Below are 27,833 nucleotides of genomic sequence, written 5' to 3' on the forward strand. Positions count from 1 at the left end.
CCCACTTCCAAATATTTGTTATTGCCTGTCTGCTGGAGGTTCTGGCTTCTGCAGCAAAGTTAAGGAAACGGAAGATGTTAACATTCCTCAGGAAGCTCAATGCAAACTCTGATGCCATAACCTAAACCAGCCAGGAACTGGTTTCAGACAACGTACTAAACACTGCATCTTCATATCTTAAGTTGTCACACCCCTTTGCTAATGGAGCACCGTTCTAAGCCCTCAAACCAACTGAGATAAATTGAGACACTGAGATAAGCATAAGAGGATAAATAAGGATGTGATACACTCTAGTCATTAGTCTGCAGTTAGTTTAATGCTAAATCAATTACTGATAACAGCATAAACTCTGGCAGCACAGAAATTATAGTAGGCTGCAAAACCCAACTGTGGTGCCGCCAGCTAGAAGGTGCTGAGCTTTTGTTTTGCCATGGCAGCACTATTATTGGTGACCAGGCTAGATAGCTTGAAATTACGTGAGCTGCAGTCAGTCACCCTTTTGACCACAAGCAGACAGGTCTAGAGGTATTGTGGCACACAGGCTGAAGGTGACAGAGTTTCTTCAGAGCATACAGAATACTCCAAAGGTTACACAAGAAAAAATACCGGTGGTATATTATATCCATCAGCATATGATGCAGTCAAAAGAGTTTTGACAGACCAAGAATGTCATTACAGAAAGCATGGTCAAAACCTTTCATAGCTTATTCCTTTCCTCTCTGCCTTCTCCTGTAATTCCTCTATTGCATTTCTGACATCTGTCGCTGTACAACCAGCATTCCTTGAGAAAAGTGAGACAACAATTTAAAAACTCAGTTACCTCTTTAATGCAATAGTAAGAAAATGATAGCTGGTTTTAGTAATGTTTAAAGTATTTTATTTTATTGCCAATTTCAGTGTAAAGATAGGCTGGATTTTTTTTTTTTTTAATTATTTCAAATGTATTTTCTTTCCTTATCTGCCATCAAAGAAATGCTAAAGTACATAATACCATCCTCTATGCTAGGTTGCCAGCTGATGCTAATTGATAATGCCTCTTTTTCTACAAAACTAAAGGGCTATTTTTTCCCCAACTCTGCTCTTGAACACCCAAAATACAGAAAGCTAGAGTTTTCCTTTCTGAATAAACACATACGCCTGGATTTAGATAATTCTTCAGGAAATAGTTACCTTCTTTTTATTGACAGTGTAATATACAGAGATTTTATTGATCAAAAAAGAGCATAGCCTGCTACGAGCTTGGAAAATGGCACCAGTGTATCTTATATAGATTTAATTCATGTTGTACAGAATGATTCACTATCACATCAATTCCAGGTAATAGGACTTCTGTAATTAGTCTTCAGGAACTCCTGAAGCGATGACTAAAACCATAAAATAAACTCATTGCATATTTTGAAACATTTCTTATATTTCTGTCAGGAAATAAGTAACACTACAGCAATATTTTTTTCCTACTTCATGAGGTACTTCATGCAACACATACTGACTATCAGCTCCCTAAAACTCCATTTTCAATATTAGCTGATTAACCTTTGTGCTATATATAATTAATACAACAACCCCACATGAGCTAAAACTTCCCGATCACTACATTTCCTTTTTCTGCAGAGTAATCAAATCAGTATAGATGTGGGAAATAAAAAATATTCTTCCCCCAACAAAAATGCACAATTCTTAGTGCAAACAAATTTCCTACTTCTAAAGCCAACTATACAATGGACTCCAGATGGAGCAGACATAGATTTTATTCACAATAACCTATTAAGTCTTATTTATTTATAATGTGGACCTTTACTTACCTACAGTATGTATGTATACATATATATATTAATACATTTGTCCTGTTCCTTATAGGCTTTTAAAAACCACTAATGTATTTTTAAATAATCACAATTATGATATTAATAAAGAATTTCAGGGTGCTAAAAAGGAACAGCATCTCCATAGAGTGAGATCATCATCATAAGGATTTTTTTCAGGGCAATAATCTAAGTATCATTTACCGTAATCTTTTGAAATGAAGTGAGTTTCAGTGCTGATATCATAGCTTGACCCCATCACCATATGGAAGTAAATAAAATACAGATGAAGACAGATTTTACCTCTTCAGAGATAGCTGAGGACAAGCTGTCGAAATAACTGTGTCCAAAATTATTATTACTAAGCCAAAACTGTTAATTAATTACATTAGACAAAAATTAATGATCTCAGTCACTGTACACAAAAAATTTTCTATAAGGTATTGACATGGATTCTTATTCAGAAAGAAATGTGAAATTGGTACACTCACAGTAACTTCTGTTTGTAAAGTCAAGCTGGTAATTTCCTGCAAAATAATATAGCATTTTGCATTGCTCTAGGTAGAAAAGATTTTCGGCAACACCTTTTTCCATTCTACAAGTCTCTTTTTATTTGCTTTTAGAAATACATTAACCCTGAGAAGGTAATTTTACTCACACTGTTCTTCCCACTCCTGGTCATCGTCGCTGTGTTGACTAAGCTGCTGAGCTTGCTTCAGGCTCAGATACAACTCTCTTGCTCGGATTTCTTCCTGCTGCCTTATTTGTTCTTCACCCTTTTGTCTTTCCTCTTCTTCTCTTTTCTAGGCAAAATGAAGTAAAACAGAGGTGACTAAAGAGGAAGAATGTGCCAAAAATTAGGACACTGCTTCAGTTGCTTCCTCCCTCAGAGCAGGTACATTACCTTGGACAAATCACTGTCTCTTCTAACTTTGGGTTTCTCACCTACCACAACAGGCATAATAGACGTTTCCTACCTCTTAGAAATTTCCGAGAAAGGTATGTTTTGAGATGCACAGGCATCACAGGAATAAGGAACATGTAAGTGTCTAAGACCTGAAATCTATATGGAAAACATGTTTTATCACATGGCACCAAAGCCTGTGCTATCCTACAATCCATAAGCAGTGCTCGTTTTAAGTCCATGTGTACTCCCATTGGAGATATCACTGCCACTCAAGCAGTATACAATCATCTACAGAATCTGTAGAATTCAGTAACTGATTTACTGGTGTTCTTAGTTTAGCAACTGTCACCATGTGTCATCATAACCAACACAGAATAATGTTTTCCAAATATCAAGATCATTACATTCTGGAAGAAAAGCCAGATCCTTCAGCACACACCAGTCACTTTGCAAAATGTAGCTAAAAGTAACATACAAAAAAGTTCCCTTCCAAGAAGACCTTAAAGGAGATGGAAATCTGATACAGATTGCATCTACATACTATCAATAACACATGAGCTTGACTAGTACAGAAATAGGAAACTATCTGTTTTGTAATAAATTTTCCCAATTTCCTTAGGTAGCGAAGAAGCAGATTTAATTCACTGTTCAATTGAATCCCCAAAACAATCCCAAACTGAACTTCATGAAGTGTTATTCATATTATTGAAATAACTTGAATTATGAATAAGAACAGTTTTTTTATTTAATTTTATAGTGGAACCAACGCTATATTCTTTTGGGTAACAAACTTATGGATAAGAATTTTGTTACAAGTCACTGAGTAAAAGCACCCTGATTTAACCTAGTTACCTAACCTAAACCGTAAGTAAGGGAAGCCCAAAGTAGATTGTGAGTTGTTGCAATATGTTAATCCTATCAAATTGCTAGGGTGAAGCAACCGAAATCCAGGTGGATAAAATCTGGTGAAGCTCTGCTTTTTACATTAGAAGGTTTGGGGGAGATCTTTCTGTCTTCCTTAAATAACATTTGTTTATTGAAGGTCAGAAGGGGGATTTCATAAGATCTTTGCATTTTCCTAACTTTGCTCCCTTTTGGTGGGATTTTAATGTTTCATTGCAATGGGACCTGCAATACTTGAGCACAGGGAAAAAAAAGAAAAACACAACAACAACAAAAAACCAAACCCAACAAAAACCCATGATTACTTTAAACTGGAAAACAATTTTCTGAAATGCACCAACATGTTCTATCAATCAGCTGAGCTGGTATATTTGAGCAAAGGTTTCTTAGCTACAGACTTTGGACTGGTAATTTTTTTTTTCTTAAGACATGGTATGATGTAAAGTCTGAAAATTATGTTTAGATGGGATTGCTCGTGCTCTCAAAGGGGAATCAGACATATTTAACTTCCTTTTTATTACATCATATTTATGCACTGTGAACTTTGTGGAAGGGCATATTTTCTAAGTTTGAAAACAAACTTTCACCACAGCAGGATTCACAGCATGACCAAAACAACCCATAGTCTATTTCAATAAGTACTACAAATATAAGTGGAGAGATTTAAAAAATTGGGCCAAAATCTGACTTCTGTTATTCTCTAAACATAGTCTGTGCGTTCAGGAGATGCAAAACTGAGCTTTCATGGTGTTGCTCATAATCCTGCAAAAGCTAACTTGCATACCTATTTTTTTTAACACAGGTTCTTGCTGTTCAGTGTTTGAAGATGCTACTTATATGAAAGTTCACACTATGTATAAATGTTTGTTATAATTCAGCCTCTTTTTAGGCTGAAAGGGGCTGAACTATCCAAAAGCTATATTAATTCAGTAAAAGTATATATTCATTGATTAACACTTCCCTGCAGTAAATAGTTTGTATTTTGTAATACATTGGAAAAGTACTCATTCAAAGGTTGTCTGTCCTATCTTAACACCTCCCAGGGCACAAATACCAAAAGCAATCCGAATATAGTAATATGAATGTCCAAACAGTGTTGTTGCTTAATGCCCCCAAGAGAGACTCATACACATTTTCCCAATGGTAAAACAGGTGTCTGGAATGTCTGTCTGGAAAACAGAAAAAACCTTTTGTCCATCATGGGGAAGGAAAGGCTTTTTTTTCCTCTCCTCCCCCCACCCCAGTTCTCTCTAGCTCTGCAGAGCTATCTGTTAACCAGAAATCTAGAATTAAAGGAAGACAACTCCAATTCTTTTCAGAAAATAGCTTTCCAAAGCAAACCATATTGCTGTTTGCAACCTCTAGAAGCTCAGGGAGGGACAGAAGCAGCAGAAGGAATCAGGACTGTTTGGTTGTTCCGGTCAGGGATCATATAATGGCACGTTTAAGGAAGAACGACAAAAAGACTGAAAAGAAGTAAGCGGTTTAGCAGTGACAAGCAATACCATCTTCAGAGTGGAAAAATGGAACAAATGCAAATCTCCACCCTTTGAAAGATTCAACCATCTTTTTCCATTCCCTAAGTAACATAAATTTTTTTCCATTTCCCTAAGTAACATAAATCAACATTTCTGCATTTAGCACAGCTGAGCTCCACTAGTTTACACCAGCAGAGGATAATACAACAAATCAAAAGACCTGAAATATCAGGTATTAATAGTGACGTACCTGTGTAATGAATAATAGTTCCGTAACACACATGATGAACAATACATTAGGCTGCTCTTATTATTTCTGAGAAAGAAAAGCCTAGTATTGTTCTTCAGTCAATTTTAATGCTAGTATCTTTGATTATTTCGAACATCATCCTCCCATTGTTATCTCCTGAGTCCTAAAAAGATTAGCTGAGTGGACAGTTCATTATTTTTGAAAAGTCAATGCTTTTAGGAAGCACTGATTTCAAAGCCCACCAGCTTCTTCAGAATAAAAACAAAAAATTAAAAAATAAATTATCTTTTAAAATACCCCATAGAATTAGGGATTCCATATTTCAGTTGCTAGTAAATGGCTCTATTCCCTTCTTGGAAAAAGTATGCAATCAGCTATTCTTTATTCTTATGAGGAGAATATTTATTCACTTAGCTTCACTACCTAAAAAAATCCAATACATCTAGGCTATCCTTTCAGGAAGATGGACAGACACAGGGGTAATCCTGGGTTATCAAAATGTTTTCTATTCCACATTTCAAACCACAAGGTAAACTTAATATGCTTGGGGCGGGGAGGCAGGAAACCACCTCACAGCCGTTTCCCTGAATCACACAACAGTTTTGTCCCAAGTTCGGTTTTTTTAAATGTAGCTATTGTTGGCGTATTTGTAGTAAAAAGATGAACGGGTCTAAAAATCCAAACCAAACCAAAAAACCCCAAAACTAGAATTCAGGAAGAGTTTGAGTTCTTAACGGAAAGCAGTAATGCTTACTAAGAAAATTCTACTTTTTTTCTTTTTTAGTGAGAAGGAGATTGAAGTCGAAGAGATGACAACAACAACAGCAAAAAATTTAATGCTGGTACTTGATTCTGAATTCACAAAACTTTTTAATATAATTTTCCTTTTTAAAGGAAGAAAAATTTTTAATTCTATTTATTCAAATTAGTGCATGGATGCATGTGCAAGTATATTCTACAACTTTTTAAAAGGTGTGTGTGAGGAGAAACAACCCTTGTTAGTATGACACAGGAAAGAAAGTCATCCTTTTGTCAAGTATGAGTAAAAAGTGTATGTTTGTATTTAAAATGAACAACAATTGAACTTTTGTCCACTGACATTTTGGAGATTGACATTTACTCCACTGGAAGAATACAGCAACGAGTTTATCTGCTTCTCCCCGTGAACCCAATCCTGCGCATCAGAGCTGAGAGTGAAGAGCTATAATAATCTACAAACATCACCTTCTGCCTGACAGTTGAGAGAGATTCTACTGTGTGCCGTGACCCTTTCAGCTCTTCCAGAATAATTAGGAAGGTGACAATTCAGCATGTAGTTGCAAATTGCCAAGAAATACCAACCTGCTGCAACAAATCACCCTGGAATTCAATAGGCAGCAGTAATCCTTTCCAGCTTTAACTCCACTGGAGAATTTGAACACGCTAAATAATCTTATCTAGCCTCTGGCAGTTCAGCATTTACCACAAACTTGTTACTGTAAATGTGTGCCTCACAATGTTTGATAGCTCTACGATAGCCAGCTCTAAATAATATTTAATATTAGCCATGGTTAGCTTCTAATGTTTCAGTCCAATGCAGATGAGAGGAGATTAGGTCAGCATTTAGTTTTTGCTGCAGAAAGATTTAAAAAATGCACTGAGGAAAAGCCAAAATACAGCAGTTGATTTTTTTCCAATGCAAAATTGAGCTCCTGGTTGCCATGGCTCTCAGGGTTACTCTGGGGAGTCTTACGGGATGCAGGGCAGCTGAATGACTGACACCCTGCTCAGGGCAAAACCTACAAGACGTATTTATTACAACACCCTCTCCGAAGCAAAGATGCCTGGGATTCCCTCAATGCTTCAGGCTGGCAGGAAATGTCTTTGGCAGCCCTGAGAGCTGCAGCCAGCCGGCTGCATTACAGCTGCCGTGAATCTCCTGAGACCCCTCAGCAATCACCCCTGAGCCCGGGCGGACATTCAGGCTACCTGCCACCGAGCTGAGAGCACAGCTCCTCTTAAGATCTGAGCCCTTAGGACTCCCTGCTCTGAAGAAGGGAATCTGGAAATCCCGGGGTCCCCGGCTCCAGGACAGCCTGTTCTCAGCAAGGCTGACACAGCAGGCTGAATTCAGAGATCAGCGTTTTCCACAAACCCACCTGACATTTCCAACAGAGCTGTGAGTGAGAATCAGCAGAAATACGTCCAACCCTTTCCAACTTTCTTCTGAGAAAATTCTCTCACTTGCCTCAGAAACCAAAGTGTGTGCAGAGACATTATTTTCTTCTCTCCTACCAGTGTCTCAAAAGGAACACAGGGTTTGCATCACTGCACTGGTCTGTGCATGTATTAGCACAGAGACAAATGTATGAAATGCAGTCATGCTTTGTGTAGAAGTTACATTTCAGTCACGGGTATGCCCCAGGACATGCTATTCACACATGGCTCATATAGGGAGGAAACAACATACTGTGGTTCACAAAGACCCCCTTTTAGATGAGACAGAAAACAAAGCTAAGGACTATTCCTGGGAGAGATCTGAGATTTATTGCACGTTCTGGAGCAGACTCTTCTTGGGTAACTTGCCATAGATCCAGTGACAGACTACTAAGAGCTTGTCTCCGGATATTAGGGACTCTTCACAGCTTGAATTCCTGATATGTAAACTACCCTCATTAGTGGCTCAGATTTTCCCATTTACCCATGGAAAATATCAGAGCTTTACCAGTTTTTACTAGGGATTCAGAATAAAGACAGTGGCTTCAGCATTGCAATCGTTACTGATGTCACTGGGGAAAAGATTTTTCTTTAAAATTAATATCACAGTTCCTCACAAGTAGGATAGAAAAATCCTGAAGACCTGATTCCCAGCAGAAACTAACAGCTGCCTCATTTCCAGCATTGTTAGAGAGACAACTGCATAGAAAAAAAGAATTTCTGAACTGTGGCTGCACAAAAGAAAACAAAACGAAGTACTACTGAATTATGGTAATCGCAATTGAATGGACCCAACTGAGACATTTTCAGAATGAGCTGGGTGCCAAACCCCAGCCAGAAGCTGTTGTCATATTCCTGGATTCTACGTACGCTATCCTTGGGAAAGAGTTCAGTGTTTTCTTGGCACAGCAAAGCACAGAGCTGAACTTACAGCTTATTTGCACTTAAAGATAACAGGCCCACTCAAATGCTTGATGTTTACTTGGAGACGAGTTTTTTTCAGATCAGGACAGAATGCTCAGTGCTATATCATAGGAAGCTCACAGTACCGTAAGTGGTGATGGTTACATTTTACTGTATTCCTAAACTCTACAGCTGGCAGCAACTGTCTGAAGAATCAGGTCCATGGCACTTTTGGCCACAGTAAAGCACTCAGACGTGTTTAAAGCCCATCTAAGTCAATAGGACTGAAGTGTGTTCTTTCTATTAAGCATAAGCTGTCCTTACTAGAGATTTCCTGAACTGAAGCACTAATTCTGTTATACTCTGAAGCTTGATTCTAAACCCGTCTTCTTGATGAGAACGGAAACAGCCAGGACATAGAAACTCTTGGATCCACACCTTAAAAAAACCTCACTTCACTCACCACAATCCCAACTGGAATTAAAGATCATGAACCTGCATCAAAAAAAAAAGTATGGAAGGAAATTATAATGCACTGTTACTCTCTTGTTGCCTATCAGGAGAATAAGGATTATTTCTCCTTAAGTGCTACTCATTAAAACTCCTACTAAATATTTTTTGATGCACGAAGAAAAACAACGCCCATAAAAGTTTATATACAGCTTTTTGTTAACGCACATCTCATCTCCCAAGGAATTTTTAAGAAGCAGTTTAGCTTTACTGACAACTGTGCTTATATTATTAAATTTGGCAAGTATCTGATGTTGTCATACACATAGTATTTTACTATTAATATTCTCTTGCTTTATGTAGACCACATGAAGAACAAGCTCAGAGAGTATCTCTGTTATTTCTAAACGTAGCTGAAGGATACCACCCTCCCCTGGCTGGCTGGTGCTCATACCTTTAATTTGCCCTAGCTCTGCACATTGTTCAAGACTCTTAATGACAGCAACTGATAACGGTAGGAAATTATGCCTATGATCTCACAGCCTTTGTGAATTAGCAAAAAGATTAATGAGAGTAATTGGCTCTCTTGTTTGTCCTTTGCAATAGGTACATAAAAGACTAGCCGTCCTTAAACTGCAAAAATAGAGCAGTCAACATTTATATTCTAGCATCATTAATTAAAAGCATTTCTGCTTAAGAAACACCAAGGAAAGCAATACTTTTCTAATAAGTGTTGGAAAAGGAAACAGGGATCATCATTCACTTTGATATGTGAGATATCATTTATCTAGTGCAGACAGCCCTAAAGTCCCATGATAGGTCAAGAGGAATAAAAGCGTTTTAAAAAGAAGTGTTTGTGATACAATGTGGTTAGAAATTAAACACATCAGCAGAAAGGACAGAGTGTCAACATCCCAAGTCAAAATGCTTCAAGAGGATGAAGCATTAGTAGAGACTGAACTTTTCATACCTCAGTTTGGAGACAGCTTTAAACACGGTCTGGTCATCATCACAGAAGGATGATTACCAATGCATTAAATATTTTAAACCCTTTAAAGTGGGCTTGCTAACTGATCTGCATCTCATTCCACACCCTGAATCATTCATGAAAGGTACATTTCTTCGTGATTTCAATGATTGCAGTCATACATGAGTAGATTCATTAATTCATCTTTTTCCCCACACCCTAGTTCTATTCACTTTTTGTAGTTGGAGGTTGATGCCAGAAACATAACTCCTATTCTCCTGTCTAGGTACCTTTCCACTCAGTCAGCTTGTAAATATTTCATGTACTTCTTCCACTGCACACCATAGTTACAAAAAGAGTGAAATGGGAAGGAGAAGGAAAGCCAAGTGAGCTTAAATAAGCCAGTGGACAGAGAAGTTAACTCCCCCATATTAGCCTGTGAGATTCATTTGTCTTTGAAAAGCCTTTACTGTTTTTAAGTAGTTCTACAGCACTACGTACGAGATTTGCTCTTTCAAGACTGAGTAATAAATAAGCTGCTTTTCTGAGTAGCAAAGGTGTGTTATAGCACCAGGGATCAATCCTGCATTGCGATCTCTGCTGGAGGAACCCTATGTTAGTCCAAGTCCCTCCTAACAGATCTCAAGGCATAGACCTAATTGAAGACCCAGGGCTGGAAGTGTAATTAGACTGTGTTGTTGTATTAATACAGCAAATGCCGGGAGCACACTCAATAAAGGGGCATTTAAAATAATCACTGCATAATATCTTGTTTCCAAACTCATTTTTGAAGGCAAAAAGTTCATTTCTGCTGGGTCTTGTCTTAAAAATTGTGGTCCATTTATTTAAATTTTTGCAAACATTCTCTTCAAATGCTTGATTTAAAGGAAACTGTAGGGGAGAAAAAGGTTTCTGTTTCTTTGATAAAATAAAGATGTTGGCAACTTTATGAACAGGGCTAAAGAAATCCTGGCTGAAGGTTAGTATTGGAAATTCAAAGTAGAAACTGAACCAAATTCTCATCCCACTTGCAGTGGTGCAATTCTTGCCCCTACCAGGCACACAGTTGGATGGAGGATACCTCCTCACTTCCTGAGAAACAGTGGGAACACAGATCACTGGCATTACCTTTCCACAATATGAAAATGAGCAGAATTTGGTGCCATTCCTTTTAAATTGTATCAACAACTGAAAGACTAGTTTTCCTTAGTAGAAAATTATGACTGCTGGCCACTAAAGGTCTCACTAGTTGCTCGCTCTGCTTTTTGAAAAAGTCTCTTCGAAACAGAAGAACAACAGTGAGCTTGTGGACTTTTATCCCATCAAGTGCACTGTAAATCACCCGCAGAGATGTAAGTGAACAGGCCTGTATTGGTCTTTGTTCAATAGGACTTTGCTTTCCGGAGAGCAGAGGAAAGAGCGTTTAATTAGTTGCTCTGCTCATTATTCATACATTAATAAAGGCACTTGAAAGATATAGTTTCATTACTCATTGACATCAAATTTCAAAGGCCCTGTTCCCTCCTAGGAATTCAAATTAATTGTGCAAAGGTAAATCAGCAACTTTGTGCAGACGAGGCTACAGGAACCACCCTTGCTTTGTGCTACATAACCACCCTCAAACCCCAGTCCCACAGTTTACAGAATGACAAGTAACTTGCTGACTCTAGTTTGTAATCAAACCGCATAAATTTAACACTGAGTTTTCCAGCACTCCTCCCACCACACAGGGACAAGGGGGGAGTCTATCCGCACTTTCCACACCTTTAATCACCGTCCCAGGAAGGGAGAAATGCCATAGCAAGCTGTCAGCAGGGGAGAGGCGTGTAGACGGAAGTTGCTGGATGCAGATCTCCTAGGAGTCATATTTTGCTACAGGCTTTCTCCATGGAAACCCAGCTTCACCAATCTTGCGCAGTCCCACAGCACACATCCCAGAGTCAGAAGACTGTGATAATTTCTCTGCACACTAAACCAATTATATTTTGTTTTCTCATTTTTCAAACAAGATTTTAATCTTTATAAAGTAATACGAAAAGGGTAGACAGAGGCCTCCTTTTCCTGTTTAGTTTTCAATTTGTTATTTTCAACAAGAGAATGTGAAAAAACATTATTTAAAAAAAAAACATTAAAATACTGTAACTGAGGTCATATAAAATTCACGATGAAGTCAACAAAAATCAGGCAAATGAACTTCTCCCAGCAAAGCCAACTAGACTTCTCCCATATGTTGAGTAGAAGGATCTACCCCTCATTATCTTAAAGAAAGCAGTGACGGAATTTTCAAGTTAAATATGTGAACAACTCCTCCAAAATACACAGAATATGTTCAAGCAAACTAACTCGAAATGAGACATTTCACTATTGTACATTTTTTCCCCCAGTCTGATTCACTCAGCACAGCTGACTGAACAATTCTGTTAATGTGTGAGCTGAATAACCAGTTTGATTGTCCTGACACTTTTGAATGAGATATGTAATTTTTTCGCATTACTCACCCAGCTGTTCTAGTGAATATCATGTAGCTATTTGTATATTCCAGGATAAAAAATTACAATTCTGGGTTTTAAAGCTTATTAATAAACATGCACTGAAGGTGACAAGAACTTTGAATCTGTATAAAAACACTATTAAAAAAGCTAAATTATTCTATGCAAACCTTCAGTTCCTCCTGAATTTTTTCCTCCTCCAATTTGGCAGCTTTCCGATCTTCTATTTCTATTTTCCATTTTTCTGCCACTATTCTGGCTTTTTCTTGAGCCATAGCATCCCGGAATTTCTTTGTAATTTCAGCCTCCTTTTGTCTCCTTCAGAAAAGAATTTGAAAATAAAGATAATTTAAGACACTGATTTTTTTTTTTAAATTGAGGATCAATACTTGCTCACTGGTTGCAACAAATAATTAGCATAAGACTTCATGGAAATATACAAGGAAAGAATTAAAACGTATTTAACAAGAGACCTACCACAAATAAGATTTGAGGAAACTATCCAGAACGCAGGCATTTTCAATTTTGGATAAGTGACTAATTAAAAGCACCTTCTAAATTAAAGTAGTTCTTGGATGTCTTTGAGTCATACCCCATATTTTTCCTTCCCTAGCTGAAAAAATAGATTTTTCTGTCAGTCTAGCAAAGCACGATTGGGAATTTATTGTCTCTCAAATATCAACGCAAACGTCTGCCAAATTCTTACACTAGATTGTTTATTAGTACCAACAATGTAAAAGGAACGCAAAGCACAGTTGAAGCTTTTAATCCCTGCTTAAATACGCAATCACTATAAGCAAGGAGAATCTCATATGAAAAGGAATAATACAGAATAACCTGATATTTAAACTGTCATTTTTCAGTGCTGCACTACAAAAGGAAGTGCAGGAGGCAGGTGGCCTCCTTCCCAACAATATCAAGCATCAAAACACTTTTGAATCTCTCCCAAAACTGGAAGAGGCCCTGCTGGAAACACCAGCACGGCACTTTGTGTAATCAGTTTCTGAACTGCTGGGTTAAGGATTAATATAAGTAATATGCAAATAAAACCAATTTCAAAAAGGATTTTATGTACCAAATCCCCACTGTGGGCATAGATGTGTGATACAACAAACATTTCTAATTTAATAATCTCAAAACCAGATTGTTTCATTTTTATTTATTTACAAACTAGTCAATGGTTTAGCAAAATTCTCCAGAAGAAAAACGTTTGCTTCACTTCTTTTATGAAAGAGGGTTTTGGTTTTTCAGTGTTCAATAAAAATAAAATTACATTTTTCACGTGCTGAAAAATTGCCAAAACAAGTGAAAGTAAATGTTCACAAAACATACTCACCAGTTTTACCCACCATTACCTGCCACCTTTCTACAAGGCCATGTCTCCCATTATGCCAAGTGGACCCTGAATTCACATTCTTAAATCCTCACCATAGTTCTTCTGCCTCCTTCTGTGCTTGTTGCCTGGCTCGCTCTGCTATTAGCTCCTCCGATATCTGTTCGTAGGGCTTGTCGCCTGGGGCTTCTCCCATAACCCAGACCCAGACCTCACCATCCTTCCCGCGTAGCCACTGCACATGTTTGCCATTACCTGCAACAGCCACCAAAAACAAACCAAAAATAGAAATACTGGCTCAAACTCTTACGTAAATATAGATGAAAAGATGGGAAATCTACCATTTAGAAACATCAAGCTTGCAATTTACAATTCAGAATAAAACATTACCAAGAGGTTGGATGAAATCTTCAGATCTGACCAATCTACCACGCTGGGGAAAAAAAAAGGGTTTGTACACTCCAGATCACACAATCTTTAAAGACTCACTGTCCCACAAAAATAAGGAATTATTAATTCTGGCACACGTTTCCTAGGATTTAGGTATTATGATCTCTTTTTAGTTGTTGTAAGTATATTTTCTTGCTTCAATCGGCAAGGGATGAATGAAAGGAATGGAAAAAGAGAGGGAGTGACAACAATAACCGGTGACATTATGTGACTAGCAACGCTTCAGCACAGAGAATGTCGAGTGTCGAGCATATAGAGACTTCATCGGAACCCCTGCAAAAAATCCAGGAATTTCCTGCTCCCGCTGTGCGAAGGAGGAGTTTCAGAAAGCCTGCATACTCAGCGCACACCACTCAACATGGCAGAGGCTTTTCTGTTCAGGTAGGCAATTGAAAGGGATTAAGTTTCTGGTTCAGTTTTCATGAAAGACACCATGCAAAAATCTACGGTTACTGTGTTGACAGAGTGATTTTAAAAACACCAAAAAAGCCCTAGTGCTCTTTACAAAATAGACTACATTTGGTGAACCTTCATGTCCAAGAACCAACTATAGGATTCCTGCTGACTACTACAAAGGGCACTAGATTAGATCCTCCCTGAATACCTTTTAATAGTCACATACACTACCTGACTTGGTGTGGTTTGGTCTTTTCCTTCTGCTTTTTTATGTGTAACTCTCAGATATTTTATGCATTTTAGAGATTCATAATAAGGAATTGCTAGAAACATCTCTTATGCATCCATTTTTATGTTTTATTTCTTGCAAATTTGTTGAAACTGTTCTTCACAAAAGGAGATTCCACCACAAAGCCCATTGCCAAGATGGACAATGGATTTATTTTAAAGAACGCAGACTAAAAGGCCATAAAAGCTTGTCAGTTCACCTCGCTTCCCGTATATTACATTCCACAAGATTTCACCCTCTCACCCAAATATTGAGGTCAGTAAATTGTGCGTCGCCACATAGCTTTTAAAAGGCATCTTGTCTCATTTGAAAATGTGAAGAAATGGACAGTCTGCCATCTTCCTAGGTAGTTTTTCTCTGATGTTCCCATAAGAGTTAAAAGAAACCTGGTCCTATTTGAATGGCCAGTCTTTGCTTCTGCTCTTTCTACATCTTTCTCTACTAGCATCAGCTTAGCTACCCTCACCTTCAACTACCTGTTGCTCTGCAATAAGACAGTATCCATTTAACCAGATTAAGTTTCCCGATGCACGATCAATAATCTGTTTGTGACATCCCAGACTGGAGAGAGAAAACTGCAGGAGGGAATGAAGGGGGGCTGTTGACAGCAGGCAGTGCCAGCGCCAACCCACACTCGCAAGTGTTGACAATACGGACTGAAGGCAACGAACATATCAGATCTCTCAATGAAAGCTAATATTCTCTATCAAATTTGAAAATGTGATTTATACAAATTCCCAGTGTTGGCCTAATGGTACCGACTTCAAGGGGGAGTGGAAACTTAAGCTAATAATGTTTTCCTTCAATAACTCTCAAAAGCATTTGCTCTTTCACAGTCTATCGGATTATGTCTCAGGTTATAAATGTGAATGTATTTTATTGTGGTTCCTATTCTGTACATTTCTGTGTTCCTGTCAGCACAACATTTACGTTGTATTTTTTGGATACAGCATTTGAACACCATCTGCCAAGAACTGACTGGCCATATCAGTATTTGCCCGCAAGGTTTTCACCTGCTGCATTTCATGGTAAAGTATCTTGAGAAGTATGGAATGATTTCCCAGGAGTATTGATCCCACATAACCAATGGCAGCTTTTGTTTTAAACGTGGCCCATGTCCTCTTTCCTGGGAGGAATCTGGATATCCTAGTTGATACCAAATACTTCCACTGCCAAATACTTCACTACTTCTGCTCGTTTATACACTTATCAGATGGAAAGAGAACAAAAAAACCCTTTTCAGGTAAGCAGACAAATTTTATCTTTGCTTCTTTCCAGGTTTTCTGTGCCAAAGAGTTATTAATATGTTTCTCAGAGGCACAACTTATCCAGTACTACCCAGCCCCATAAAACAAATAGTTGATTTGTAGACAGATCTTGAGAAATTGTTCTCTTTCTTCCTTTTAAAACAACAGATCTCTCTTCTAAAGCTATAGACAGTAGATGTATAAACTCTTTTGAAAACATCAGTATAACATATTGTTTGTTCAGCACTAACTACTGTATACTACAGTACACTACTGTATACACATCCATAGGTCAAGTTGAAAGATAACAGCAGAACCAAACAATCTGGCAATTTTAAGCTTCAGCATTAAACAGACAGACCTCCACATATACAATTTTAAAACAATTCAATTTGAGGACATATGCCTTTATTCAGGTTTTTCTTTAGAACAAGAGAAGGTCTTTTTCACACTCAGCCACCCTTTCTATTTTACTTCAAGAAATTACTCCCATGCAAATCTTCCCTTAAACCTACACTCCCGTAAAGTTGGAGATGGGCTTTACTGTACAATCTGATCATAAAACTTGGCAGTTTCTTAGCACAGAACAACATTAAGAAAATGAGTGTGCAGGAGAAGAAATAAGCAGCTCGGGAAGAAAATCTGTCACTGTGAAAACAGAATCCCTACCATACAAAAAGTCTTTGCAGCCTGCAGAATCATGTTCACAGTGGTCAGCGTCAGCTCTTCCAGGCTAACACTGGGCTTGCACTTTTAAACTGTAGAACCAATTGCAAGATCTGAGCTGAAAGTACGGAAAATCATTTTCCTTAATATTTTTAAGAAACCAGTGTTGTCTGCTTTGCACGCAGAGAATTGCCACCATTGAGGGCTGATTATAATAAAATAATTTCTGCTTTAAGATGCCTCTCAAGTATTACATTTTTCTGGAAAATAAGATATTTTGTTAACACACTTTATTTCCAAATGAAACAGAAATTAAAAAAAAAAAAGAAATAGAAAAATTCAACTAAATCTAAAAGGAAGAGACAGGTCCCGACTAGACAAATTTGAAATCTAGGTGAGAAAGAGGCAACCTCATGATTCCTGCTCAGAAGCAAGCTTCTGTGCCCAGTCACAAAGCCTAATGCAGAGTCAGGAAATAAAAATTAAATCTCTTGAGTCCCAGTCTTGTGCCTTTCCTGGAGAGACTGTGGCAGGCTGCAAATAATTACCATCAGGAAGTAGTGGACATCAAAATTAGTCTGGATTGGAGAACAGAAATGAAAGTGTGTTAGAAGCAAACACTGCTTTACCAGGGAAACGTACTGAATAATTTATCAAATCTTTTCCATCTCTACTCTGAACCAACAGCAACACAAATTTGCACATATAAACACAAACAATCAAAAATAATACCAAATCATGTTTTCTATTTGTCTCTATTTATGCAGTCAATTCTATAACAGCAATGAAAGTATAAAACAATGCCCTAGAGAGCAGTAATAAACTCAGGGTTCTCACCTATAAGAATTATTAGTCTCTACCGGCAGCAGTACTAAGCTTATGCAGACACAGAGTGCTGGAGCGCAACCGCGAGTTGTGCCGTCCAGCACTGCAGGCTGCTCCTGGCCTTTCTGCTACCCGCAGCAGGTCCCCGGTGTGGGCAGGGGTTACTGCCACGGCTGAACGCTGCCAGAGAACAGGAACACTGCCGGCCAGCTTGGGAGAGAGAGGGAAAGCAGCACCTGAAGGTGCATGGGAGGGGGAATCCTGGCCGCACGCAATGCTCAGGCTAAACCAGGCTTCAATTCCAGTCAGCTCAGACTTTCACATTGTGACTAAGGCTTAAAACACACAGGAGAACGGGGCCTTTCGCTGCCTCTGCTAACGGGGACAGAGGAATAGAACCAAAGATTGGGTTTGGAGGTTTTATGGGGTTTGTCTTTTTGTGTTGGGTTATTTGGGGATTTTTTTTAAATGACAGTTTTGGGTTATATCTGGGTTAATTTTCACACATGCTTCTAATTAAAAGCACTTTAAAAATAACAGTAATCAGAGCAAATGGAATATTGCTGGAGTCTGCTTCCTTCCTCCAAGCTTGTCGTCATTGCTTTAACAGTTACAGCGTCCCCGACAATTCCCATTTGTGATCCATCTCCAGTGTTTACAAGGGAACTACTCCAAGGACCATTAGAGACCTGATTTGGTGTCAAGTCTCCCAGCTGTGCTGTCACTTAGCCAGAGTCTGCCTGCTTAGTCCAGCAAAACGACAGGGAGTGCCAGTAACTCCGATTGCCTTTCTATCATAGGGAATATTACAGGCTGTGTCAAGTGTAAATTCAGAAAGTTAGACGATCACTGATTTATCATCTCAGAAACATGGAATGGCATTCAAAGTCCGCTTAAACTTTCCCAAAAGAGTCTGCTATTTCCATGCACAGCCTTGTTTTGTTTCTCTGAGGCTGGGCTTCCCACCATAGTTCTCCTGCTTGGAAGCTACAGATCTCCGCAATAGCAATTGCCTCTCGCTGGAAAGCTTTGTAGTCATACAAATATCCTTTGACTCTCTCTTTAGAAAATATCCCTTTTCTTTTCTCCCTCTGTGCTAGAAAAAGGCTCCTGAAACTTATTCTGCATTTGAAATGGGCTGCAGGAGCAGTCACTGCTGACATCAAGCTGATCAGCCTGATCTACTTTTGTCATTCAGAGATAAACGGTAGCTTGTGGAGTTTGGTGTGGTTGTAGGGTTGGGTTGTTTTGTTCTTTTGGAGTTTAGATATCTGGTATGCTTTGGTCTAAGCACAATGTGTTTTACATGAGATTTTACCCTTGGCTTTCTGAGCAAATGGTTTTTATGGCTTCTTTAAAGTAGAAGCTTGAATTTTGATAGTCTGCAGGGTAGAGGAGGTTCCATTCAGAGTTTCATTAGCTGCAGGACATGTGTTAGAAGCACATTGATTAGGATGAAAATGAGAATGTGAGCTTTAGGCTGTTCTCAGTTCCTTGAGCTTACCCAGTACAAGTATTTTTATTTAATTATATTTTTATACAAACACACACATAATTTCATCACTTCTTTCTAAGGAGAAAACCTAGGAAGTTACTGTTCAAAGGACAGAATGCACTTTTCCAAACATTAACTGCCAAAAATCCATTAAAATACATATAGAATAATTAGGTGGTAATGATGAAAATAATGAAAATAACATAATCCCACAATAAGCTGAAGATTTGCTATAATGAATTCTGTGGTCTGCCCCTGCTAATAGTCATAGGACCATGAACCCCTTGTCTTCCAAGAATACCTTCCAAAAACCCAGTCACTTTAATTCTTAAAACAACAAGAAATGGGGAAAAATTCTGAACTTCTCAAGCATCCCCCCCAACATTTCAGTTTACACACCCTCCAATTTCAAGACTGTGTTGTGTGTGCCTTTCTATTTAAAGGAGGATTTGCAGAGGGAGAAAGAAATTCAGCTGATTTACGTTAATATATCAATAAGGGTTGCAGGATCTCAGCTTTGCTGAAAAATCAGCCCTTCATGGCTCTCCAGCTGCTTCCTGATCATATAACAAACTCAATCTTCTGTTTATGGAATTACAGCCTGTTACCATGGAAATAATTATGCTGCAATATGCCCCTGCAGGATCAAATAAAGGAAGAGTGACTGCAAGACAGTAAACATTAAGTGAGGACACAGTTACTCAAATAAGACTATGGTAATTAACAAATGTAGCAAAGATAACTATATTAACGCTCAAAGGTAAGTGGGTTTGCATTATCACATGGTATGTGTATATGCAATATGTATATATAGGTTTGGATATTGTAAACCAAAAAAGAAGGGGGAAAAAAAAGAAACACAGAAATAAAGTATCATTTATGTGGTCTCTATCTAGTATGTCCCAGTTATTTTCTTGGCTCCCTGGCCAAGGCACACTGTTACACATAGTAATTTTGTAATTTGCCCACTTTCAACAGGGAGATAACATTCAGAACTCATTCTTAAAGACATTGTTCTAACTCCGTGTACAATCTAGAAGTAGTCTCTTGTCTGTCCATTTTAACAACCCTTTCACTGTAAACAATATAAAAATCAGGTACACATCAGATCAAAGTCAAAGCTTGTAAAATCATTCACATCGGTGTCGTTAATTTGATTTTTTTTTTCTTCATTAAAAAAAAGTCATGAACATAGCACTATAATTTCTAGTTCCTGATCCCAATTGTCTCTTGTAAGGAGTAAAAGCTATATACAGGGCTTGGTTTCTCACACAGAGCTATCACAAAACATCCAGGTTTTCCCACTGCTGGAGAATAAACAAAACCAAGTCTGCATGGCTACTTCAGAGTCTGCTGGAAACTCAAAGCAGAAGGATAAGGGTGGTTCTTTGTCACAGAACGACCAGAGAACTATGGATCACTTTCTGCCCCAGACTCCCCTACTTAGTGCAGGTTTCCACCGACTCTTTTTATCAGGCACACAGGACTACAAAAGCAAGGAGAACTATACCACTACAGCGAGATTTTCTAGCACCACAGCACAAGAGTGGACTTGAAAGTTAATGAACCACCAGCAGTGTCTGGCTAAATCCACTGCTGACTTGAATACATTGCGTTTTCCCATGTCTTCCAAATCTTGCTATCAAAACCTGGTGCCTCTGTCCTTGAATGTTTTAGTCATTTATGCTAAAACTGGCAAAATCAGCAAGGAAATATTGAATTAGCTTGGGCAAATCCCATTCTCCCCTTGGCAGTACTGCTTTCTTTCCATATCAAGTATTCATGAGCTTTCTGACAGTCACAACCTCATATCATTAGCAGAGCACTAGTACGTACAAGAAAGCACATCTAACACCACTGTGTCCAGACAGGCCGAGGAACACAATGCTGTAGAGAAACGCAGGAATGCTCTCCATGCCAGTGGCTCCATTAACCCCGTAGCCTCTCTCAAAGTGGCTAATACCAGATGCTTCAGACAACAGGAACGCTGAGGGTCGCACGCGTGCAAGAGAAACCTCCAGCGTAACCAGGCCCAGGTAGCCAGCAATATTCTGCTGCCACTTTTCTGCAAAACAGAGCTGCAGGGCAGGATATGAGGCTAAAAAGCACAGACTTATGGCTAATCCTAGGCGGCCAGAGAATTCCCTCTGGATTTGTTCCATCTGGAACATATTTAGGTCACATGGCAGTTGGGGGTCTCTTTTTAGCCCCAGGTTCGGAGAAGTGAACAGTTTAGAAGGTGCTGTTTAACCCTACCTCAGGACACAGCCACACTGAGTACGAGCTCTGAGCAGCTGAGTTCTGGCCCCAGGATATACAGTACTAACAAAACTGCATCATATCACAAGCTGCTCTATATGTTGTGAATGTTACATTAAAACTTTTCCAATGGCTTCAAATTAGTTGGCTCAGTCCCCTAATAAAAATTATTCTAACCTTCTCTCTAATATTCTCTGTTACTTTTTCAGTTGTATCTGAACTGGAAACACAAGACAAGGCTCTACAGAATTCAAGACCACATAGAGCCAGAAATTTCAGAAATACTCAAGTCTGATGTCTCTGGTTAGACCCATATCCAATGATACAGAGAAAGAGACAACGAACACTGCCAGGAGCACGTCTCTCTAGGAGACAAAATCTTAGCTAAGCATTACCAGGGTGTGTAGAGGCCTTAGTATAAATGAGGAATACATTTCTGAGTGCAAAAACGTAGAAGAAATGTCACTGCATGTACACCCGCTCACCCCCCGTACACACACGCCCGCTCACTGGCCTTCACACATGACACTGATGTATCCTCCAACCATCCACTTGTGATATTTGACATACTTACTTCCAAATAGCTTCATCTATTCTCTAATGATTTTCTAACACAAATGCCATTTAGATAAAGAAATTATTTTCTAGCCATGCTGTGATAAGCCTACTTAATTTTATCCCAGCTACTCTTGTTAAGGCAAGGTAAATAAGAGTGTTTGCAAACAGCTCCTGTCTGAGCATCATGAGCTGCAGTTCACAATGAATAAATGTCAGAATAAGCAGCAGCAGACCAGCACTGTCTTCCCTCCCACACAGCTGTCCTTCAGCTACCTAGTACTCAATAGTTTTTGAGATCTCATTTTGGGTATACTGACAGCCCTGGATACTGCATCAGAGTCAAAATCCAAGTTGGCGGGGTCCTTCGCTTACTCCCAACTCAGCTATACTGGTTAAAGGGCTCCTGCCTAATCAAATAAATATGTTTCTTTGCAAATTACAAAGCTGCCTGCCAGTCAACTCTCAGCAACTCCCAAAGGTATCTCGAAATTTCGAGGAGACTTCCTTTAGTGATTTTAGCACAATAAGAAAAGGCAACCTGTTTTATTACAATGAAAATATATTCCTGAAAGGTCTGCCCAGGAGTAATTTGTAAATAAACTGGAGACAGACCTCCAAGAATTCAACTCACTTGTGAAGCTATTTCAGTACAAGCCAGCAGTCATGATGTAATTAAAGCTACAAAATACTTTTTTTACCTTGAATAAGTTCACAATTTTGGGAGGATCCAAATGATGCTCAAATTCTACTAATATTTTTAGGCGATGTACAAATGTAGGTTAGGTACAAAAAGCAAAAACATGGGAACAGTTTATTCAATATGTTCTAAAGGAAATATTTCATTCATCGCTTCATTCATGAAGTGATGTTGATATATTGCTCCCTTTTAGAAATCAATCTGTGTTTTTAAAAAGGGAAGGAAATTAAAACTGAATAATCTGAAAACAATTCATTCAACCCCAAAATGAAATAATTTCTTTAACATTGACTCATTCTGATACACATTTCAATTTTAACCTTTCCTCAAGATACATGAAAGCAAACAATCCAAATGGAAAAGCAGGCACAATTCAGCATTTACTGAAGGTGACTAATATTACTTTCTTAAGAAATAAAGAATAAGACTAATTACACATAGACTGTTACACTGTTTGGCTTACTAAACACTCAACAACTTACATCTTATTTAATGGTTTGGACGATGAATAGGACATTTATGGACAATCTGCGTTCAGTGGCACTTCTATAAAAATCGCTGTAGATCTTGGGCCTTTGCTAGTTAGTTTCCAAACAATTAAAAAAATGATCACACTGACGAGCATTCCCTAAACCTGCTGATGATTTTAACTCTAGCACAAGGCCAATCTGACCTGCATATGCCACTTTTTCCTCCCCAACTCTGTACTTGTGGTTTCTGTAAGCCCACACATCTAAACCTTGCACAAGAACCCTTCATCCTCAAGTCACTGTAGAAAATCAAAATTGGATTCGCAATCACTGCTCTGTTTTGAATAATCCACCCCTTTTACTATGCTGCTGGGTTCACACGTACCATTGCAGGTAAGCTCTTGAGCTGATGCAGAATTGTACCAATCGGGGGTATAGGACTCCAGATCAAGTCCAAGCTCTTTTTGCAGCATTTTTAATTAGAGAAGTGCCCATTGTCATTAATTCCTTTTGTTCTATCTCACCCTATCCCACCCCAAAGAGGTGGGGCAAAGTTTTCATATGTAGCCATTCAAACTATGAGGAAAACAGAAGGATTTGAAAGGTAGTCCTATAAATATAATTATGATTAAATTAGCAAAAAATTATTTTATACAAATGTTATGTCGTATTCACAACCAACATACACATTTTTCTGTCAGCTAGAAAATTTCAGAAACTCGGCACAACATTAGAGATATTAAAGTCTCACCTCTGTTTTCTGCTATATGTCAGGCTACCAAGATCTCTATAAAGCCAGAGTAACTCTTGGCTTCAACAAAATAGCACGAACATAAAACCTGTGTCATGCAGTAGAGAGTAAGAAACAAAACCTTGCAGATGAAACTGCTCAAATCCCTCAGTTTCAAAGGAATGAAGAACATGTAATTGCAGTAGCTCTAAATTTCCTGGTAGCCACTAATTTTAAACAGGAATAGAAATACTCCATATTCTACGCTGTGTAGCAGGGGGAGAATGTTTGGAAATTCTCTTATACAACAATGGAAACTGAAAACTAAGCAGCTTCGAGGTCCAAAAGATGTTGATGCCAAATGTCTTTTAGGAAAAAAAAGAATTACATATTTTAAGATAAGAAAGGATTATTACAGTCATCTACTCTGACCCTTTGAGTCATATAGGCAAAAATATTGCACAGTAATTCCTATCTTACACCCATAATTTCTGGTTGACTTTTTTCACCTTTTCTTTTTTTTAAACAAGAAACTAGCTCCACTATGAGACCATTTACCATCACATTATGGAACTGTACAGTAGAAATCAGTTACAAGTATCTGTATAGATAATGACTGGCATGCCTGAAAGATGCAAGTTATCTTTTGTAACTCTGGCCCACATCAGTTCACGGAAGTCAAAATATATTTTCAGCGTAACCAAATGCCTGACATGCAAATCTAATTCGAATAGTTCTCTCTACAAGAAATATTTAAGATCCATTCTTACATGTAAGAATGGTAAGATCTTACTTACTGTAAGTAAGTACAGTTCTGAATGAGGTAGAAAGTTTCTAACAGTGGGCAAAAGTCAAACCTAAGCAATATCGTAAATTAGCAATTTAAGAAGGTAAAATGGAAATAGGCTATTTTGAAATTTAACTCCACATGTATTTGTGAATACTTTTGTCAGAGCAAACATAATCTATAGATTACTCTGCTGCTTTCTTTTCTCTTATTCTTTATAAATCAGAAAATTAATTACCCAGAAAATGGTCTCCTGTAGTAGGAAGCTGAACAGGTTTAATGTATAATTTATATATGGAAATTTAGGTGTCAACACTGTGACAAATCATCACATAAATATTTTTGCAGTTAGATTTTTCTGCATCTGTCTTCCTCAAAGAATGAGCATAATACAGATTATCTCAATGATATAATGTTGTTTTGGTACGTGGAGCTGAACTGCATTTTTAATTTTTTCTCAGCTACTAATCAATCAAAATGAACAAGGTTTTTGTGTTGTATGAGAGAAGCTATTTTGATGCCATCCCTCTTAGGAGAGCGCCATTCACAGTAAGAACACTAACATGAAGAAAATAGAAATTAAACAGAATGAGGTTTTCCAATGTCCGCCTTGCCATCTGTGGGAGGACTTTTTAAACTCCTATTACACCTGATTAGGGTGTTCTGAACATTCCCCCTTTACTTTAAGGCTACCATTGTAACTTACTCTAGAGTCATTTCACAAAGGCCTTTGCTTCAGGTGAGTCTTGGAAACCAGTTTTGCTTTGAAACATGTTTCTTTAATAATAGTCTTTGAATTGTTAACTATCTAATGGGCACTTGGTAGGGTTCAGAGGCTCTAAACATTTTAAGAAGTCTGACAATTGAATCCAATAATCATCTGTGTTGAGGTGCTCCAAGCAAAGCTTTCTGCCATGGCATGTTAAGATAAGCAACGCTAAACACTGACTGCAAAGTCACATAGCTATTAGAGCGCTTTCTCAAAATCAGCTACCCAAAATTATTAGAAATTTTGAATATTCAAGTTTTAAGAGATTTAAAGATAGGATAAGACCTTTGGCATTTCACAGGGAAAGGAGTGTTTCACATATCTCTGTGACATTTCTTTGTTGAGTGAAGAATCACTGCAACTACATTTCCAAGATAAAAATGTTTTCTACCTTGCATCAGCCTAGCAACTTCATCCTGTAAATGGGGAAAGAGTTGGAAGCCACTTGTTCAGAGAAGAAAGCAAGGAAATAGGTATTTCTGTTTATTCCAAACCACCTGGACCCAAGACCAGACACTTGGAAATGACATTTGGAGAAGTTCTTTTTTGACGTTTTCTTCCATGATTTTGCTTATTTGCTTTTTAAGTCAACACACATATTTACAATCCATAACAGCCTGTGGAAGGAGCTCCATAGTTTAACTACATATTGCATGAAATCACATTTCTGTTTTTTCTTTTTTGGTTTTGGTTGTTGTTTCTTTTACATGCTTGACCCACTATTATCCTATTCCCTATACGTAATCTTTTGGAGAGTGTTTACTAGTACAGTTGGAAATTTAGTCTCATGTGGTATGGCTGTTCTGACATTACATCTTACTCACAAACCCCCTTCATAAAAAGCTCAAATTCATGAATTTATCTCCTACTCCAGCCACTTGGAAACATTTAATGCCAAGTCAAGAAACCTTAACAGCGTAGGCAAGACTGCCTTTTGCCTGACTGAGGGTAAGGGGTGGGGGTGGTAGGTGAAGGAAAAAGCCTTAGGAGTGAAGGGCAAACTTGGTCATGGTACATCTGTTACCACTGCGAGACAGGAGCCGTGACTCCTGACTGAAGGAGTCATTTCAAAATGATTCCCCTTACTCCCACACTAAACTATTGCCCTGGAGAAGGACCAGCCTTGAGAGACAAGGAGCAGGAACATGGTGCTCTTGCTGCCCCAGACTGTCTTTTTGCCTATGGGGGCAGCTGGCACTCTTCCTTGTAATCTCTTCCAGATACATGCTGCACTATAGCCAGTTGCACGCCCACCATCCCCAGCTCTTAAGTATAGAAGGAGGTCACAAATCTTACTCTGTTTGCGCCTTGCTGTCTTTCTCAGCATGGCCTCCTCCGTTTGTGCTTTTTCTTCCCTCTCCTTCCAGCGCCTCAGCTGCTCTTCTCTCATTTTGTAGAACAAGATCTGCTTTTGTTCTTCATTCAGCTCTGCCAGGAGCTCAGGGTCAATATACATATCACGCAAAATTTGTTGCAGCATGACAACTCCAAAAAAAAAGAAAAAAGAGATAAACCTGCTTCCAGTTATACTCACTACAGTGACAAAACCCCACCGACAGCACTTCAGAAAGCAACCTGTGGCAAAGGAGCTCTCCCACACCTGCCTGCCCAGGAGAGGTTCAATTCTTGCTCTGGCCCTCTTTGTGCAGGCATATTCTGCTCCTTGTCTCTTACCGGGACAGAGTTCTCTGCTTATCTCATCCTCCAAAGGTAGGGACCGGTGTCAAGTGAAAGGAAGGAGGAGGAATAGACAATAATAAGGAAAAAAAAGGAAAAGGCCAGGAAAAAAAAAAGTCACTTCAGTGCTCCTGACTGCAAGCCAGTAAAAATAAGGGATTCTTGATTGAACCCATCAGCTTTGCTCCCTTGAGCAGAAGGAAATTCAACGTAGGGAAAGTCTCAGACTTTCAGCTCAAGTGGTTCCCTTCAGCAGCAATACACTCCTAAGGGTGTAAGTGTTGCCCAGGGCTTTAAAGTGATGTCATGGTTAAAGGTATCACCTACACCAACAATATCTATGTCACTTTGGGAACTGATCTCTTCTGATAAGAGAGGAGAAACAAGTTTGCATATTCTTTCCCAGTCTAGCCTGTTAACTAGTCTCAACAGGGTAGGTCATATTAGAGGTCCTATTTACCTGGTGTTGACAAATATTGTCATGCAGCAAACTGATTAAAACGCCTCTAAAATTAAATGCAGATGTAACAAAAGCCACAAGAATCTTGTTATCACTTTATAAATAGTAAGTTAATATTAATTAAACAAGAGTAAGTTCTCAGCAGTTCATGCGGACTACGCAAGTCCTGCTGTTAATTAATTTTCCACTTTGTGACTGGAGAAAGTTACAATATTGCTCTTCAAGCAAATTGTGACTTTTCACTATGTAACAGAGTTTTACCAAAATCAGTAAAATAATATTAGTTCAGCATCAGGCCCAACAGCTACTTAATTATGTAAAAAAACCCCACAACACACCAAAAAAAAACAAAAAACAAGCCCTCTGGATTCTGGAGCCAG

At 38.5% G+C, this 27,833-nt stretch overlaps 1 protein-coding gene across 1 annotated transcript in view; it reads right to left on the reverse strand.

Annotated features, from left to right (window-relative positions):
* The window catches only part of SH2D4B (SH2 domain containing 4B), a 66,453-nt gene extending 39,274 nt beyond the window's left edge, over nt 1-27,179 (reverse strand). The window contains exons 1-4 of the mRNA XM_075154343.1: nt 26,613-27,179; nt 13,774-13,933; nt 12,516-12,663; nt 2,461-2,605 (exon numbers count right to left, since the gene is read on the reverse strand). Of these exons, the coding sequence (XP_075010444.1) occupies nt 2,461-2,605; nt 12,516-12,663; nt 13,774-13,933; nt 26,613-26,796 (637 nt within the window). The 5' untranslated portion in view covers nt 26,797-27,179. The remainder of the gene's footprint in view (nt 1-2,460; nt 2,606-12,515; nt 12,664-13,773; nt 13,934-26,612) is intronic.
* Between the last annotated feature and the right edge of the window lie 654 nt (nt 27,180-27,833).

Source organism: Calonectris borealis, chromosome 7 (assembly GCF_964195595.1).
Source record: "Calonectris borealis chromosome 7, bCalBor7.hap1.2, whole genome shotgun sequence".
Taxonomy (NCBI): Eukaryota; Metazoa; Chordata; class Aves; order Procellariiformes; family Procellariidae; genus Calonectris; species Calonectris borealis.